Genomic DNA, 17,719 nt, shown 5'->3' with positions numbered 1-17,719 from the left:
GATAAGCATAGATACCTCACACTTGTATAGGCAGACCTAACTGTTTACGCGTCACAGCAAGTATCTTCAACAACGACGCTTTTCTCCTGTGTCGGGGTCGACGTTTGCATGATGCGTCAGCTAGCGCACTCCGATCGAGAATCTTGTGTGTGAAATTCCATTAAAAAATCTAGATCTATATCCAAATTTTTTGATTTTTGGGCATCGTTTTTTCGATTTATAAATAACGATTCGGCTTGTCTTGCTAATCAAGAATATATATATATATACATAATATATATGTCGGAGACTGAGCGTCTCCCAAAATAATATCGTTATTTATTTATTTATTCTTGTTTGGTAAAGCGAAACGAATTTCTGCACGTCTTACTCGACCGACCGCACAACAGGAAAGAGGCCGGTTGCACCGTGTCAGTCGCTAAAGCCAACTTCACGTTGCTTAGCTGTCATTTACTGACATTCGGTAACCATTCATCCTTTTCCATCACTGACGACGCTACGGAACTAGGTTCGATTTCAGCTCCTAAGAACTGGAATCTCACTCTACCAGGGCCTATACATTGAATCCCATGTTAACGGTCAAATATTATCCGCGCACTTCAAATACTCCTTATATTACATTCTCCGACATATATATTTGCACAACTTTTTGATATTCTGTCATTTCTTATAAAAATGTTACAGTGTAAAAACGTATTCTTAAATTGATAATAATTAATTAAGGCAGGGATGCTTGATGGCACTTTTTTGACATTACCACTTTTCGCATTTCGTGAGCTCTTTAACCTCATATGTACCAGAGAACGGCATGAGTGTACCCACCCCTAAAATTACCATGTTACGTACATGGTACTACTCACACAAGCAGCCGAATTTTCGGCTGTTGCCGCCTGACAATTTTTCATAAGCCTTTGCTTTGCTTGTAAACAAAGTCTCGAAAATGAATGTGAGGAAACGCAAAAAAAAGGTCATACAATGCTTGCCTAATGTGCGCGTCTCTTTTGCTACCTGCTGTTGCGTCGACGCGGCTGCCAGTGCAGACAGAGCGAGACAGCAAGCGAGATTTTTTCTCCCGTATTCTTATATGCCTCCCGATCGTATTTTGTGAGCGCGCACATTTTCTTATGCCGTTATTTTTCGGCACTTTGTACCCAGGCTTGTTTTGTGTATATGAGTAAAGGAATATGCCACTGTGTTGTTTGCGCGCGCATTTACCCACACCCATGATTTGTGAATTCCACCAGGCAATTAAACGGTCTATTAGTCGAAAACGATGCATTTTAAGCAAAAAGTGTTAGTCTAACGGCATTCTTAAAGTAAAACTAATGATTTTATTAAGTGTTAGTTTATTTATATTGTTTCAATGGAATTACGTTTCGGAAGAGGTGGTGGAATGTCAGAGTTTTTATAATAATTTCCATTTTTGACTATATCTTGTTGCAATGGTAGCTCGTAATAGACCTGATGATCAAAGTTTTGACAAAACTCTTCAAAGTATGTGGACGTGGAAGAAAAGCTGAGAAATTCAGTCGATCTACAAAAAAATTTAAAAAAAATTATAGTAATACTATTTGTAAACAAATGGACAAATTAAAGTTGGGCGCCACCAACTTTTACATACACTTTGACTAGGGCATTGCAGTAAACACACGCATGCACTCATGAACACATACACACAAAACAGCGGACGCACAGCTAGTTTTTGCTGTAGCGTCAGCAGCGAACATGTGTATGGCGCGTCAGCACGTGCACCCCGCTGTCTATATTGAAAATAGAAATGTAAATAATTCCTAAGTTATTTATCCGATCTTTCTGAATCGGTCGAAAACATAACTAGGCAATTTTCTGATTTATTTCAGATTTTTAAAGATTTTTGTACTGCCTTATAAATCGTTTTTTTTTCGATTTGCGGGGAGGGGGGGAAGAAATTTAAAAAAAATAAATAAAAGCCGTATGTCCTGGATTAGGAGCACTACATTACAAAATTTGGTTCTTTAGTCTTTTATGCTGCTGAGAAACACCACTCATAGAGCGGGACAGCCGACAGAACGGACATGACCTATATCGACTTAACTCCGAGAGATTCAAGAATAATTATACTTTATGGGGTCTGCACGCCTCCTTCTCCCTGTCACATACACTTGAGCAATTTGATATCCTTTTTCCATTTTTTACAAAAATGTCAAAGTGTATAAAAATTTGTGTTACCTTTTCCTTTTGTTTATAAAATAATCGTCATGTGTTTGCATATTTATATCTTTTGAATCGACTGATAGTTTAATAGTCGATACGTAGCAAGCTTTATCCATATTCTTGATATCCATTATTATTTTTGATCGTTTTAATAGTTGAGGGTTTGACTTAATCCAAAAATATGCAACAAATGCTCCAGTTGATACCGATAAGCAAAACACGAAACACAATACAACTACAGCTAATTCTTTTTCGTTATCCGAAATCCAAATGCTATCCATATCATCGAAGACATAATTTGTCGCTATATGAAGTGGCTTACAATTTTGAGGAGATGTAACTACATATTCGATGGGCATAATGCAAATAGTATATGTGAGATTTGGCTTAAGGTTATCGATTGCAATATAAGGCTTTAAGTATTGCTGACAATTATACGCTGTTTGAGATAAGTAACTTGTATTTTTTTCGACTTGACCCGGAAACCAAAGAATGTTCAATTTCATGGACTCATTATATCCTTCGATTATTGTAATATGTACGCTAAAATTTTTATGCACATCCAAAGCGAATTCATACATATTACTTCTTTCATATGGCCAATAACTTGAACTGCTGGTACTATCGATAATTGCCAGCTCATTTTCATTAAAATTCCGTATTATTGTTGTTTCAAACCTAAAATAAGCATATAAATAATTATTATTGTAAATTGGTTTTATTGATAAATAATATACAACGGTAACCTGTGTCTAACGCTAACATGGGTCTTGCGAATAATATGAGAGCGTGTATGCTTAGTGGTACAACCAAATGGATTTTGCTGAAGCTTGTGTGTCGTAAATGGCTGCTACCACTAAGCATACAACATAAGCTTAGTGCTGCTACCCAATCGTCGTCGCATGCAAACGTGTTTTTATAGAACTCCGGAAAAAATATAAATTCCACAAGTTTAGAGTGCCGTGAGAGTGTATACCTAGTGTAAAACGCGAAAAGACGCTAAGTGCGATGAAAACGCACTATAAATTTAATTTATTGATTATTAATTAATTAATTAATTAATAATTATAAATTAATAAAATATATCAAACAACTAAAAAGATGAATCATAACGACATTCGTAAGCAAAGACTCCGCGAGCAAGACGAACGCCTGCTTTCGCTTCAGCAAAACAACGCTACTTCTCTTTCGTGGCCGAGCCAACTCAAAATACTGCCGATGGCAAAGTTTTAAACTTTTTTTTTTCGGACGGTCAATCCCCAGACAAAATGCCGACTACTCTCAGAACACGGAGTGCATTGAGCAAACATAAACAAAGCAAAAGCTGGATGCAATGGGCCGAGGAGACTGCTCTCGCTCCCTATATGTTCATTGACAGCAGAAGAGCCCCATGAAAATCAACAATTCAAAGACAAAAGCAACCAAAACCAATTCCTCGACTAACAACGCAAGCGATGGCCCGCTTGTTCAGACTGGAATGGATCGCTACATTCAAATTAACCGGAAGCTAAGCCCTAATGCCAAGAGCGAAAATGACCCGCAGCAATATGAAGCAGCTTCAAGCGAAAAACTTCACACCACCAAGAGATTTCAAATTCTAGCAGACAACTCAGATGATCTGCAGCCCGAGAAGGCTGTTTAAAAAAGAAGCCCAAAGCCACCTTCCGATTATTACGGGAGAAAAGTTCCATGCCTTCGTCAGAAAAATTGTAGAGCTTCATTGACAAGAAACTTCCACATAATTTTTCCCTTGTACGGGGTATATTCGTGAAACAAAGTTCAAACGAAGTCAGAAGAAAACTTTAGAATTATCCAAGCATCTAAGCGACACTTAAATGAATTTTTACACGTATCAATTAAAAAGCAGTAAGGGCTTACAAGTTGATCTTGAATTGCATAGATGTAACACCTGCAGAAATAACTCAGGCTCTACAGATGAAAGGCTTTAACGCCAAAACAGACTTCAACATCTTAAACAAGGTTAGAAGCCCCAACCGCTCTTCAAGGTTGAGCTGGAGCCGGACAACAAATACTCTTAAAAAAACGAAGTGCCCCGTATATACATACTTCATCAGTTTTCTACTTGCATCGCAGGAATCACGGTAGAAGAACCAATAACGCAACGCCCTGATACAATGTATACATTGTCAAGAAATAATTGGCCACAACACGGTCATTACTGCACACTCCGCCCGGTGTGCGTAGTTTGGGGAAGCTTCACGACTCCGCCCACTGCCTAGCAAGCAAAGACGGGCTCTAGTACCAAAAGGTGCAGCAATTGTGGTGGTAATCACACAGCAAACTACAGAGGTTGCCCAAGAAGGATTTAAAAAGTCGAATCCACCAGCGAGTCACCACGCCGCGCTCCGCAAATGTACGGCTTACCCCATCTAAATCCCCAGACGTTTTCTTCTCGTCGGCAACCAGATCGTCGCTTGAATCCGGATCCTCAATAAGGAAAAAATGTGACATTTGCAGGCGCGTTAAAATCAGGATTGGAGCCCACAACGCCAAATACATTGCACCCAAAGCACCTAACTCTGAGATAAATATGGCAAACCATTACCAGGCTGTGGAACACCAACAAATAACCTTGAGGCCTGTTCTTAGCCTTGCACAAGCATTATGGAGTTATGTCCTTTTCATGCGGCAACTATGCAAGATTTAATGCGTAATCGAATCTTCTTGATACAATGTTTAGTATCCCACCAGTCCAAATAATCAATGGCTCCTCTACGTATATCCACGTGTGAATGCTAATGGCGTTCACGCATAAACTTGAGTTATCTCAATTCCTGCTCGACAGAACACATTGAACGTCCATGCTATCGTCAGAAACAAATTGAACCAAAACAAGTATACTTTTTAATTTTAGAGGCTAACATTCTAGCACAAACCATCCCGTGGCCAAGGCACACGGTGGGACTGGTATCCTGATCAGAAAACCGAATCAAGCATCACCGTTACAAAGGAGCTCGCAGAAAAATTATTTACAGCACAACGAATTAAGAATAAAAACTGATAGTGGTAAACAACCTTCTCTAGCCGCAGTATATTTGCTCTCCTCGTTTTCACCTAAGTGAAGGAGAGCTTATGCAGTTCTTCGGACTCACTAGGAGACCATTTCATAGCAGCAGGAGACTACAATGCAAAGCACCCACACTGGGGATCTCGCCTTGTGACTAAAGGAAATCAGCTCTATTAATGCATTATAAAAGCCAGCAACAAAATCGACCACGTTTCCCCGGTAGACCAAATACTGGCCAACAGACCAAAATAAACTGCCCTGACTTAATAGACTTCGCAATTACAAAAAATATACTTCGAAACTTGATTAGCGCCGAAAGTCTTTCAGATCTGTCATCTGACCACTCACCCGTCCTAAATTAATTTACTCAGTATTCCAACAACTGGTATCTGCTTAGGAAATATATAAGCTCACACATTACGCTAAAATCCTGTACTCAACGTTAAAGATGAAATCGACAGCCTTATCAAAACACTAGAGTCCAATTTTGTCACAGCAGCCCGCATTGCAACTCCTCAAAACGCACAAGTGCCTTACACTCCAAAGAAGACAAATCAGCAAATCGAGCAACTCGTTCTAGAAAAGCGACGCCTTAGACGAGAATGGCAGTCTCACAGGGCGCCATATGCACGTCAAAGGCTTAAAGACGCCACCCAAAAGCTTACCAAAGCGTTAAAACAAAAGAAGAAAATAGTTCCAACATCGCTACATCCAGCAACTATCATCCTCTTCTACGAAAAACTCACTGTGGGAAAGGGCTATCCAACTCCTATGGCCCACAACAGAACTGTGATGCCTATAAGAAACCAACTAGGCGGCGGGGCCCGCAGTGATGAAGACAGAGCCAAAACATTTGCAGGAAATGTGTTTCACAGCCAAATCTTGGCAACAAATCATTCACAATACCAACATTAAACAAGGGACTCTCAGCTTCAACAAGAGCCAATGAAATTTCGCCCAAACGAAATCGCACAATCATCCAAAACCAGGTTGACCCGAAAAATCACCGGCTTTCGACCAAATGTAACGCAACAATATGGATGTATTGAGCTCCCAGTATTGTGCGTTTGCACCCCTCGCACGAACTCTCAATTGCCATCACCAAGCTTGGTTACTTCCCAGAGAGATGGAAAATGTCAAAAGAATGATACAAAGCAGCAGGATGAAACAAATCCATCGTCATACAGACCCATAAGCCTACTATCATGCCTGTTAAAGCTCTTTGAAAAATGCTTGCTGACTCGGATAAATCCATTTCTAAGAATCCATAACAAAATTCCATCACATCAATTTGGGTTTCGTGAAAATACGGCATTATCGAGGAGGTCAATCGCATAAAATCTGAAATAAGAAGCGCATTCGAAAACCGAGAATATTGCACTGCAATATTCTAAGATGTGTTCCAAGAATTCGATAGAGTCTGGCTAGAAGGACTAACGCATAAGATCAGAACAACGTTCCTATAATACACACAATTATTGGTCGGATATCTATATGACAGGAAATTTGCAGTGAGATGCAATTCTGCGTGCTGCTATGTCTGACGACTATCTGATCAGAGCTGGAGTCCCACAAGGCAGGTTACTTGGACCAACACTATATGTCCTTTACACAGCCGATATTCCAACAAGTAGCGACTAACAACATCTACTTTTGCTGACGATACAGCTATTCTCAGCCGTTCGAGGTGTCCCTATGCAAGACAGCAGCGCAACTGGACTCTTCATATGGTCGAGTGGAGAAATGGCTCTCGGGACTGCAAATAAAAGTAACGAACAAAATGCAAACATGTTACGTTTACCAACAGGCAAATTATCCACTGCTCACACTAAACCATTCCGCACTCCCGCAAGCAAACGAAGTGAACGCAATTAAAACTAAAAGCCAATAGAAACTCACATGGCGTAGGCACATCGAAGCCAGGAGAACGCAACTAAAACTAGCAAAGCCAATAGCTCCACTGCTTATCAACGTCGGTCCTCTCTCAAGCCTTGAATTAAGGCCTGCTTACAATTCCGTTACTAAAACCATCTGGACTTATGGCTCCCAAACTATGGGGAACGCTAGCAATAGCAACATTGATACTTGTCCAGAGAGTCCAGTAAAAAATCCTTAGAACTATCACCGGGGCACCGTGGTACGTCTCGAAACGAAAACATACGAAAGATCTCACCCATATTCACCAGTCAGAAGATGAATTAGCTGACACAGGTAAATACTACAGCAAGCTTTCTTCGCATCCTAATCCCCTCGCGCGAGGGCTAACAAGGCTGTTGCAGCCGCTCCCGTCTGCGTCGTAAACGACCTACCAACCAGCGATAGAATCTAGGAACGTGCAATCCTAACACAGTTTAATGAAACTATTAGATAATGTTTAGTTATAAGATTTGTATACGTATTGTTAGTCTCAATTTAAGAGAAAATTCAATAAAAACAGCAAAGTTAAAAGATATTCGTGTTCGTTTCGTTTTGGGTGGGAGAGGGGAGGAAATAACAAATAATAATACAAGCGTATAGTGCTATAAGCACCAAACAGACGCATACACTTGCAAACACTTACACACAAAGCAACTAATCGTCATAGCGCGTTACGCTGTAGCGTCAACAGCGACGTCGACGACTGCGTCCTATGATGTTTATCGAATCGTTCTGAAATTTAAACACTGATCAAACATCATACAAGATTTTTTAAAAATTTTTGAATTGCTTAATATTGTGGGTGTAATCAGTTTTTTCGATTTGTGGGGGAGGGGGAGAATATAAAAATAAAATAAAATAAAAGCGTTCAGGGTTGGGTATAGGAGCACCTACATACTAAATTTGGTTGCTCTAGCTCTTATAGTTGCTAAGAAACAGTTCTTCGGGCTAAGATTAAAATAACCAGGGACAATATAAAAGAGTTATAAGTAAAGCAAAATTGACCCAAAAGACTTTAAAAGTGGAAAAATACACATGAAATGTCTTACGGCAATTACAAAACAAATAAATGTATCTATTCAAATTTATTAAAATTATCAAAAATACAACTAATTATTCAGTTTTGATATTTTTATAAAAATTAAGCCATGACTATTATTCTTAATTTATATCATAGAAATTATAAAAATTAATTAATGAAAACTTTTATAATAAAAACTAGGGTGATTCGCACCAACTTTTATTTCGCAATAAAAAGTCCAACCGATGTTATAGTCTTCTCTAAAATTTTCCGTCTTATATTTGTTTAGGTTTTGCATTAAAACCTTTATATTGAAAAATACAACTTGTTTAATAATGCACTGGAGACGCATACAGCAGAGAACGGGAAGAGAGCATACATACGTATACATACATGCGCGACTGGGCTGTCACTATGTAAGCATGATATCCTCTCCCTCGTAGCGACGTAATCGCCGCTACTCTTATACATAAATCTTATGCATAAGTATATATAAGTATATATACTCATAAAGTAACATAGGCTGCTCCGCTGCTGGCGTCTCTGACAGCGCAGCTGCGCAGTCTTAGGTATAGGCACATTTTTAGAATTAAAGTCATGATTATTCAAATAAAGAGAACAGAATGAACACAACGTGTTCAATACTTAAAACCAAACAATCTTTCTGTGGACAATCCTACAGTAGAGCAGCCTGCTCTACTGTTGCTCCAACAAAACGGTATGGTCCTGAGATACCGTTTTGGCCAGCTCCCATGTCGTCTTCACAAGAGAAAGGGCGCAGCAGCGACAGTGACACCCACAGCCGGGCCTTGCACCGCAGTGGCTGTCCCCGACGAAATCAACACAGTCGAGAGGGATGCACAAGCTGAACTCGAGGCTGAGGTTGACAGAGCAATGCTGGGAGACATAGACCTGGCAGGGCTACAGGTAGGAGAGTCGGAGGATGGCAAATCCGAAGACCAGCAGACGCTCGTCTCAGATAGCCTAGATAATAGTCTAGCGCTGTCGGAGGAGATGCCAGTTCTCTTATAGAATGGAGAGCACCAGCGTGGCACAGGTCAACCTGCATCACGCGAAGGCAGCCTCGGCTGTCATAGCGAGGTTGACTACCAGAGAGCGGCAATAGTGCACTCACTCTTAAAAACAACCCAGTACTACTGATACATATAAGCAATACAGTGCCCATTGCGCACATGAAATATTTTATGTGTCGCGAACAAAGTGCACAAGAAAAAAGTTCGAAAAAGTGTGTCAAGTGTTTCAAGTGTTTCTACCTGCCTTCGCGGCGGCGTGCAGTCAGTGCTGACAAACTGCAAAGGCTAAACACAAAGTAGTGACTGTGAATAATCTTGGTAATAATAAATATTCAATTTCATATTACATCACGTTCACATAAAGTCACGTTCACATTAAATCATATATGTCAGCACTCTTGCAAACAAGCGAAATTATTTCACGCAAAGGGTTAGTCCAGTCAAACGTAGTTTCCTTTGCCTTGTCTTCTGACCACTTAAAACACTTGAAAAGTATTTTCAAGTTTCAAGTGCAAGTGGGTATATTGAGACATAAAATTGTTTTGTGTCCGAGTCAGTTCTTGCCCTTTTTTTCTACAGTGCAACCCTTGTGCGTTAAAATTTGTTACTTTTGCCGTTCTCTGCTGTCTATATTGAAAATTGAAATGTAAATAATTCCTAAGTAATTTATGCGATCGTTCTGAAATTTTGCAGGTAATCGGTCAGACTGTCGCGATGACTAAATAAAAACATAAAACTCTTGTCTCTCCCAATTTCTCAGTAAAGACCTGGTAGCAGTGCAGATCACTGTCGGGTCGAGTCCGAGAAAGCTGGTAGTGGCATCAGCCTACTTCCCAGCAGAAGATGCGGAAGCACCACCACCTGAGGTGCAGGCACTGGTGGAGCACTGCAACAGAAGAAAACTGCCACTACTGATTGGGTGTGATGCAAACGCACACAGCACAACGTGGGGCAGCACAGACGATAATTAGTAGGGGTGAGTACCTTCTCAATTATTGTCTAGAAACAGATCTAAGCGTCTTAAACGTCGGGTCTGAACCGACGTTCGTCACTAAGAGCAGAGCAGAGGTCCTGGACCTAACAATAGGCAACAGGCGACTCTCCGGGCTTATTCAGAACTGGAGAGTTTCGCAAGAGCTACAATTAGAGGGGGTACCAGTCTGGACTGTAGCCAGAAGGTCAAACTGGAAAATGACCTCAGAAATAGTAAAAGATCATAGGATACGGTGGGCAATTGGCACCTTCATGCCATATAAGGCTCCGGGCGTAGACGGGATATCACCGATACATCTACAGAAAGGACTGGAGCTCCTAATGCCGTATCTTATTAGAATATTTAGAGGCAGTATAGAACTAGGGTATATACCTAGTGCCTGGAGAGAAGCCAGAATTATCTTCCTCCCAAAGGTTGGGAAGAAAGAACCCTTTCAACCCAAATAATTTCGGACGATAAGTCTGACCTCTTTCCTACTTAAAAACACTTGAAAAAGTGGTGGACAACTACATGAGGCTTACGTACTTAGTAGAATGTCCATTACATAAGAGCCAACATGCATACAGAGCAGGCAGATCAACGGAATCAGCGTTAGTAGAGCTCACGCGCTCTCTAAAAAGGTCAGTGAAGGCTAAAGAGATAGCTTTCGGTGCCTTCATGGACATAGAGGGGGCTTTTGATAACACGGCGCATGACGTAGTAGTGAGAGCACACTGACCAAACGAAAAGTAGAGACAGGACTAGTGATGTGACTAGAACGCTTACTAGACTCCAGGGTAGCAGAGGTGACCTGTGGGTACCCTAACAGTCAGAGCCCAAGCTACAATGGGGATGCCCTGCAAGGTGGCGTTCTATCGCCACTCTTGTGAAGCATAGTAGTTGACGAGCTTCTTGAAACTCTCTCAGACAACGCATTTGAATGCCAAGGCCATGCCGATGACTGACCATTGTCTGCAAGGGTAAATATGAGCACGCATTATGTGAAAGGGTCATGCTGGGACTAAAACTAAGCGTGGGATGGTGCAAAAGCGTGGGGCCTAAGATACTCATGTGGATGTATGTAGCGATGGTACAACCAATTATTGGCTACGGTGCTGTGGTATGGGCTGAGCGAACAAAACTGGTATGTGCGAAACTTCAGAGAGTGGTTTGTACGTGCAATGGGCGCAATGCGCACATGCCCGTCCCCAGCATTGGACGTGATACTTGGGTTGCCACCACTGCACATCTACATAAAGCAGTGTGCAAAAAGAGCAAGTTTTAGAATCCAGGGAAGTGTGCAAGTATGGGAGGAGGGGAGCACCTCTACTCTCATGGCACAACTCCCTCAGGACGTAACATATACCAAACACAGTTTCACTAGGTTCTTTATTTGTTTATTTATTTATTTAATGTCAACTATGAACAGTCGACGATAAAAGAAATTATAATAACATAAAATATTTAAAATTATATTTAAAAATTATTTAAAATTATGTTTTTGTTCTTAGACTTTATAAAATTATAGATTGGGAGTGTTAAACAGACCCAACATTCGTTGCAAGGATTGGGGAAAACCCAAAAACCCAATCAGGTCTGGGTTAGTGTTAGTTATTAATAGTTAAAAAAGTTAAAATAAATCTTTTAGTTAAGTGTTAATTATTAATAGTTAAAAAAGTTAAAATAGATCTTTTAGTAATACAATCAGCAGCCTCTGTGTTGATAACAGAGTAAAGTTTGTTGTAATCAGCACAGAGTATTCGAAAGGGTTCATGCAGTGAATAATTAGTTGTACAAACGTTAAGGGATAAAGGAACAAAATTTCGAGTATACCTAGCAGGAACTGAGAAATTAAGTTGACTCATCAAGTATGAGGAGTCAATTTCCCTTGTACTAATTTAATCATAAACATGACGCCTAACATAATATGGCGGTTAGCTAACGATCGAAGATTAATTAAAAGTAGACGATTAGTATAAGATGGTAGATCAACTCCTGGAACCCAGTTAAATCCTCGCAATGCAAATAATAAAAATTTTTTTTGGACAGATTCAATACTATTCTGGTGGTTCGAGTATTGTGGAGACCAAACACAAGAGCCACATTCCTGATCAGAAACCGTATCAAGCATCACCGTTACAAGGAGCTCGCAGAAAATTATTTACAAGCCACAATAAGAATAAAACTGGATATGGGGTAAACAATGGCTAGACCACATTACGGACTTCAGCCAATAAACTGCCTGACTTTAATTAGACTCGCAATTACAAAATATACCTCGGAATTTTGATCATGTGTAGAACAGTCTTCTTCAGATCCTCTCATCTGACCACTCACCCGACCTAATTAATTTACTCAGTCATCGCAGTAACTGCATGAATCAACGCTTAGATTGGCTTCACACAAACAATGATCTGCTATAGGAAATATTATAGATCACAACACTACTCTTAATCCTGTACTCAAACGTTAAAGATGATATACGACAGCCTTATTTAAAAAAACATAGAGTCCAATTTTTGTCACCGGCAGCCATCAAAAACGCACAAGCGCTTTACACTCAAAAGAAAGAGACAAAATCGAGCACTCGTTCTAGAAAGCGACGCCTCTGACGAGAATGGCAGTCTCACAGGTCGCCATATATATGCACGTCAAAGGCTTAAAGACGCCACCGCAAGCTTACCAGCGTTAAAAAACAAGAAGAAATACGTCAACCGGCTACATCGCAGAACTATCTCCTCTTCTACGAAAAACTCACTGTGGAAAGCTCATCCAATTCTATGCCCACCAACAGAAACCGTGATGCCTATAAGAAACCAACAAGGCGGCTGTTCCCGAGGTGATGAAGACAGAGCCAAAACATTTGCAGGACACCTTGAAAATGTGTTTCAGCCAAGTCCTGCCACAAATTCCATGTCACAATTACCAACATTACAAGTGACTCTCACTTCAACAAAAAGCCAATGGAATTCTCGAGAGCGCTTCAAACCGAGAATATTGCACTGAAATATTCTTAGATGTATCCAAGCATTCGATAGAGTGCATTAGAAGGGACTAAGCATAAGATCAGAGGCAACGCTTCCTAATAATACACCACAAATTTATTAAAGTCGTATCTATATGACAGGAAATTTGCAATGAGATGCAATTCTCTATGTCTGACGACTATCTGATCAGAGCTGGAGTCCCACAAGGCGACGTACTTTGGACCAACACTATATGCCCTTTACACAGCAGATTTCCAACAAGTAGACGAACTAACAACATCACCATTTCTGCGATACAGTATTTCAAGCGTTCGAGGTGCCTTTAGCAAGCAGCGCGCAACTGGTCTATTTATATGGTCGAGTTGGAGAAGAAATCGCTCTCTGACTGGCGAATTAAAAGTAAACGAACAAAAAAGCACACATGTTACGTTTACCCTAAACAGGTAAAATTGTCCACCGCTCACACTAAACAATTCCGAACTCCCGCAAGCAAATGAAGATGACGTATCTTGGAGTACACCTCGACAGAAGACTCACATGGCGTAGGCACATCGAAGCCAAGCGAACGCAACTAAAACTAAAAGCCAATAGCGTCCACTGGCTTATCAACGCTCGGTCCTCTCTCAGCCTTCAATATAAGGTCCTGCTCCACAATTTCGTACTTAGGCCCATCTGGACCTGTTGCTCCCAACTATGGGTGAACGCCAGCAGTAGCAATATTGATATTGTCCAGAGAGTCCAGTCAAAAATCCTTAGAACTATCACCGGGGCACCGTGGTACGTTCGAAACGAAACATACAGAAAGACCTAAATATTCAACCAGTCAGAGATGTAATAGCTGAACACAAGGTAAAATACTATAGCAAGCTTTCTTCGCATCCTAATCTCCTCGCGCAAGGGCTAACAAGGCTGTGTAGCCGCTCCCGTCTGCGTCGTAACGACTACAACCAGCGATAGAATTAGGAACGTGCAATCCAAAACAGTTTTAAGAAACTGTTAGATAATGTTTAGTTATAAGATTTTTATACTTATTGTTGGTCTCTATTTAAGAGAAGATTCAATAAAAAACAGCAAAGATTAAATTAAGAAAAATAAAATGAATGAAAAAAAAAATGAATTGTTGCTGTTTGGTCATGCAAGGCCAATCAATTTGACTCCTCAGCTTATAACAACTGATCTGGTGTAAGCTCGCACTTTGGCGCTGAAAAAGCTCAAGCGCTCTTTTATTTGCGCTTGTATTCAAGCGGTCTCCGCTTGTGCTTGTACTTACGCGCTCTCTTCTCTTTGTGCGTGCATTTCACACTGCACTAGTAAAGCTCGCGCTCTCTTTGTGCGTTCTTCTTGCTATCACTAATATTCTATCGCTTTATCTATCGCTAAGAATTATGAGGTCGAGCCTATAATTCTCTACTTAATACTTACATTCGATCGTCGCAACTAACAAGTTGAACTTAACTCGCTCTAGATCTTCGAAACGGACAGACCCTGCTCTGTAGTTACTCTTGTAAGCCGGCCGTGCCGCATATATATATGTACATACATATACTCGAAAACATTGTAAATTTAACTAAACTGAACACACATAAACCTGCAGAAGGCAGCAATAAATCTACATATTATAAAGAAATCCTCGTCGTTTTATATAAATTCGGGCGTTAAATCGCGATTCGCAACATTACAGCTAGCGACAAGTCGCTAACTCAACAGTTTCCTTTATTTACAAGAAGTCAAATAATATCACCAATTAAAGATTTTAATTTAAAATTAGTTAATTTAGTAAAAAAAAAAATGAATAAGCTTACGTGCGTCTATTCTATTCAGCAAAGCTTATTTAGAGTTGCTTTTAGAAAATGTTTAAAAAAGATAAATTTTTTAAATATTTATAATTATTATTATTATTATTTTACTTATCATTCAATGCTCAAGGTTTTTGCATATCAACTTTTATTCAATCATCATTAACGTAATTGTTATTAGAACCAGCAGTAATTTATGCTGTCTGCCAAGGATAAAAAAGCTGATAGACAGCAGCTGGAAGAGCTTGTAAAACACATTACAAATAAATAAAAGCCAAGTAAATAGAACGCGCTAATTATGAGTTTTGTGAGGTTTATGAACGACGCAAAAAGCGTGATTTTTAAGCAATCGTCTGAAGACACCTTTAATAAATCCACATAAAGGATAGAGTGGAATATCTGACATAATCTGAATCCAAACTTACCTAAATGTATCCATGATTGACTTAAAGTATTTTCTTTTTTCGAGGGAGACGGTAGATTCAAATGTATTCAAGTAGTTGGCTTCGTTCATGTCAGTCGTAAGTTGGCTTACCCAAATCACAATAATTATAATTGTGGTAATAAGACAAAATCCAATGCCAAATGAATACAATATCCATGTTATAATATTGTCATCCTTATAGAACTTGGAACATTTTCTGTAAGCGAAAAAATGAATATAAGCATTTTTAATATTGAATGCTGAGCTACATAATGCAAAAGTTTGGCTATGTAATAGATATTTATGAATAGATATTTACTTAAAATGTTTGATTTGGAATTGAACAAATTTTTAAAATTAAAAATTTTTAATTTCTATCATAGAAGTACACTGATAGAGTCCAATGTGGACTGTGGTGCACATTAGCGAGCTTTCAATCGTACGCATTAGATACTAAAATACCATAAAATGTGTAACAAGCGTATTTTATAAAATCGAATAGAAAATGCCTGTACATAATATAATTTTGTTTCATCTAACAAGGAGACACCACGACATTGAGGTCACCGATTTGGCTGAAATTTGGATATGTTATAGCCCTAGGTCAATTTAGTATGCGTGTGCAATATTATGACGCGACGGCCAAGAATTCGTCCTTAAAACGTCCATAAAGTTTTGCACTAGGAGTTAAATAATCACAAAGTTGAGCGAATTCCAACTGCCGATCTGGCCTAGTGAGTACAGTAGCACGATCTAAAGCAGGAGATCCGGTGTTCGATTCCCGGTGCAGTCGATTTTTTTTTGGCATAAAGTCGAAATTTCAATGTAAGAATTCTGATGATGCATTCTGAAAGTAATGGTACACATACAATATAATTTTTAAAAAATTAATATTATGTTAGGTTTTTTGTAAGCTTTTAAAAGTCAGCAATGGATCAGACGCTTAACAAATGATTTTAATATTTTCGCGTCAATTAAAATAATTTAACAATGTTAAATGAAATAAAGCTATGTATTATCTATTTTGAATAGTACTTGAAGTTCTAGTTTTTTAGTTGTGTAAGTACTAAAGTTCTAGTTTTTTAGTTGTGTATGCGTGTATTGCTTATATGGATTTGTGTAAAAAATTTAAATGCGTTCTCTACTTTTCGTAGAGTGTAACTAACAAATTGAGGCTTGCTGAGAAAAACTAATAACGTACGTTTGTTCTTATAAGTATCGTATTTGACCGCGAAGTAACAGTTTTTCCCCATTTGAATTTTTAATAAAAATTGTTAAAGAAAAAAAAAATTTTTAAAAATTTACATTTGAAAAAAAAAAAACAAAATTCCAAAATATTCTAAATGAAGTTCATGGCAAATTTCAAGTCCCTGGCTTTATTAGTAGATTTTTTGCTAAAAAAAAAAAAAAGACTTTGGGACCATAGTGCGGTGCATGCAAGTTTTTACATTTTGACATTTTTGTAAAAAATGGAAAAAGGGTATCACGAAGTGTGCAAATGTAATTAACAGGAGAAGGAGGCGTGGCCGCCCCATAAAGTATTATATTTCTTGATCAGGCAAGACTAGCTGAGTCGATATAAGCCATGTCCGTCTGTCCGTCCAGTCCGTTCCGCTGTATGAGTGCGTTGTTTCTCAGCAATTTAAGAGCTAGAGCAACCAAATTTGGTATGACGTGCGCCATACAAACGTCGCTGCCGACGCAGCAGCGGTGTCGCTGCTGACCAGTGTTGCCAGTTTAGCATATTTCAGGGTAGTTCTAGCATATTTCAAAATAGAAAAGCTTATAAATGTAGCAAATAGCTTTTAGCCTGAAATCTAGCATATTTTAATTTGCTCTTTGCTTATTTTAATTTTGGTCAATTTTCTTCATAATTGTATGAAATTTTCTGCGCGACCTTTTTTTTTTTTTAGATCTTTACATGAGTTTTGACACAAATTTAGTGTCTCGCTTATAGCCTATCTTCTCTCAAAATCTGGAAAACGGAAAACGAGCTGTGACGCGTTAGCTGAACTCTTTGAAAAAATTATTACATATCAACTTATGCATTTCTGTAATTCAATTATATCACCTTATCAGCACGGTTTTGTTAAACAAAAGTCTACCACCACAAATTTACTTGAGTTTTCTTCAAGCTTTTCAAAACAAAATGCAGACTGATGTTATTTATACTGATTTTAGTAAAGCATTCGATTCCGTTAATCATCGTCTTTAATAAATAAATTAAATATGATTGGATTTCCAAAGAATTTTTTGAAGTGGACATCTAATTATTTAACTAACAAAATTCAAAAGTCAAAATATTCAAGTCAGCGGTTTCCAAGCCAGTGTCTGTGACGTCTGGAG

The 17,719-nt window shown here is 39.0% G+C and overlaps 1 protein-coding gene across 1 annotated transcript in view; it reads right to left on the bottom strand.

The window, feature by feature from the left end:
* Window positions 1-1,350: 1,350 nt before the first annotated feature.
* LOC117135095 overlaps window positions 1,351-17,719 on the bottom strand; it is a 33,260-nt gene continuing 16,891 nt past the window's right edge. Inside the window, exons 3-5 of the mRNA XM_033295044.1 lie at window positions 15,375-15,590; window positions 2,209-2,871; window positions 1,351-1,534 (exon numbers count right to left, since the gene is read on the bottom strand). Of these exons, the coding sequence (XP_033150935.1) occupies window positions 1,351-1,534; window positions 2,209-2,871; window positions 15,375-15,590 (1,063 nt within the window). The remainder of the gene's footprint in view (window positions 1,535-2,208; window positions 2,872-15,374; window positions 15,591-17,719) is intronic.

The sequence above is a fragment of the Drosophila busckii genome, chromosome 2R (assembly GCF_011750605.1).
Source record: "Drosophila busckii strain San Diego stock center, stock number 13000-0081.31 chromosome 2R, ASM1175060v1, whole genome shotgun sequence".
NCBI lineage: Eukaryota > Metazoa > Arthropoda > Insecta > Diptera > Drosophilidae > Drosophila > Drosophila busckii.
Note: the sequence above shows the minus strand (reverse complement) of the source record. Positions and strands in the feature narration are given on the sequence as shown.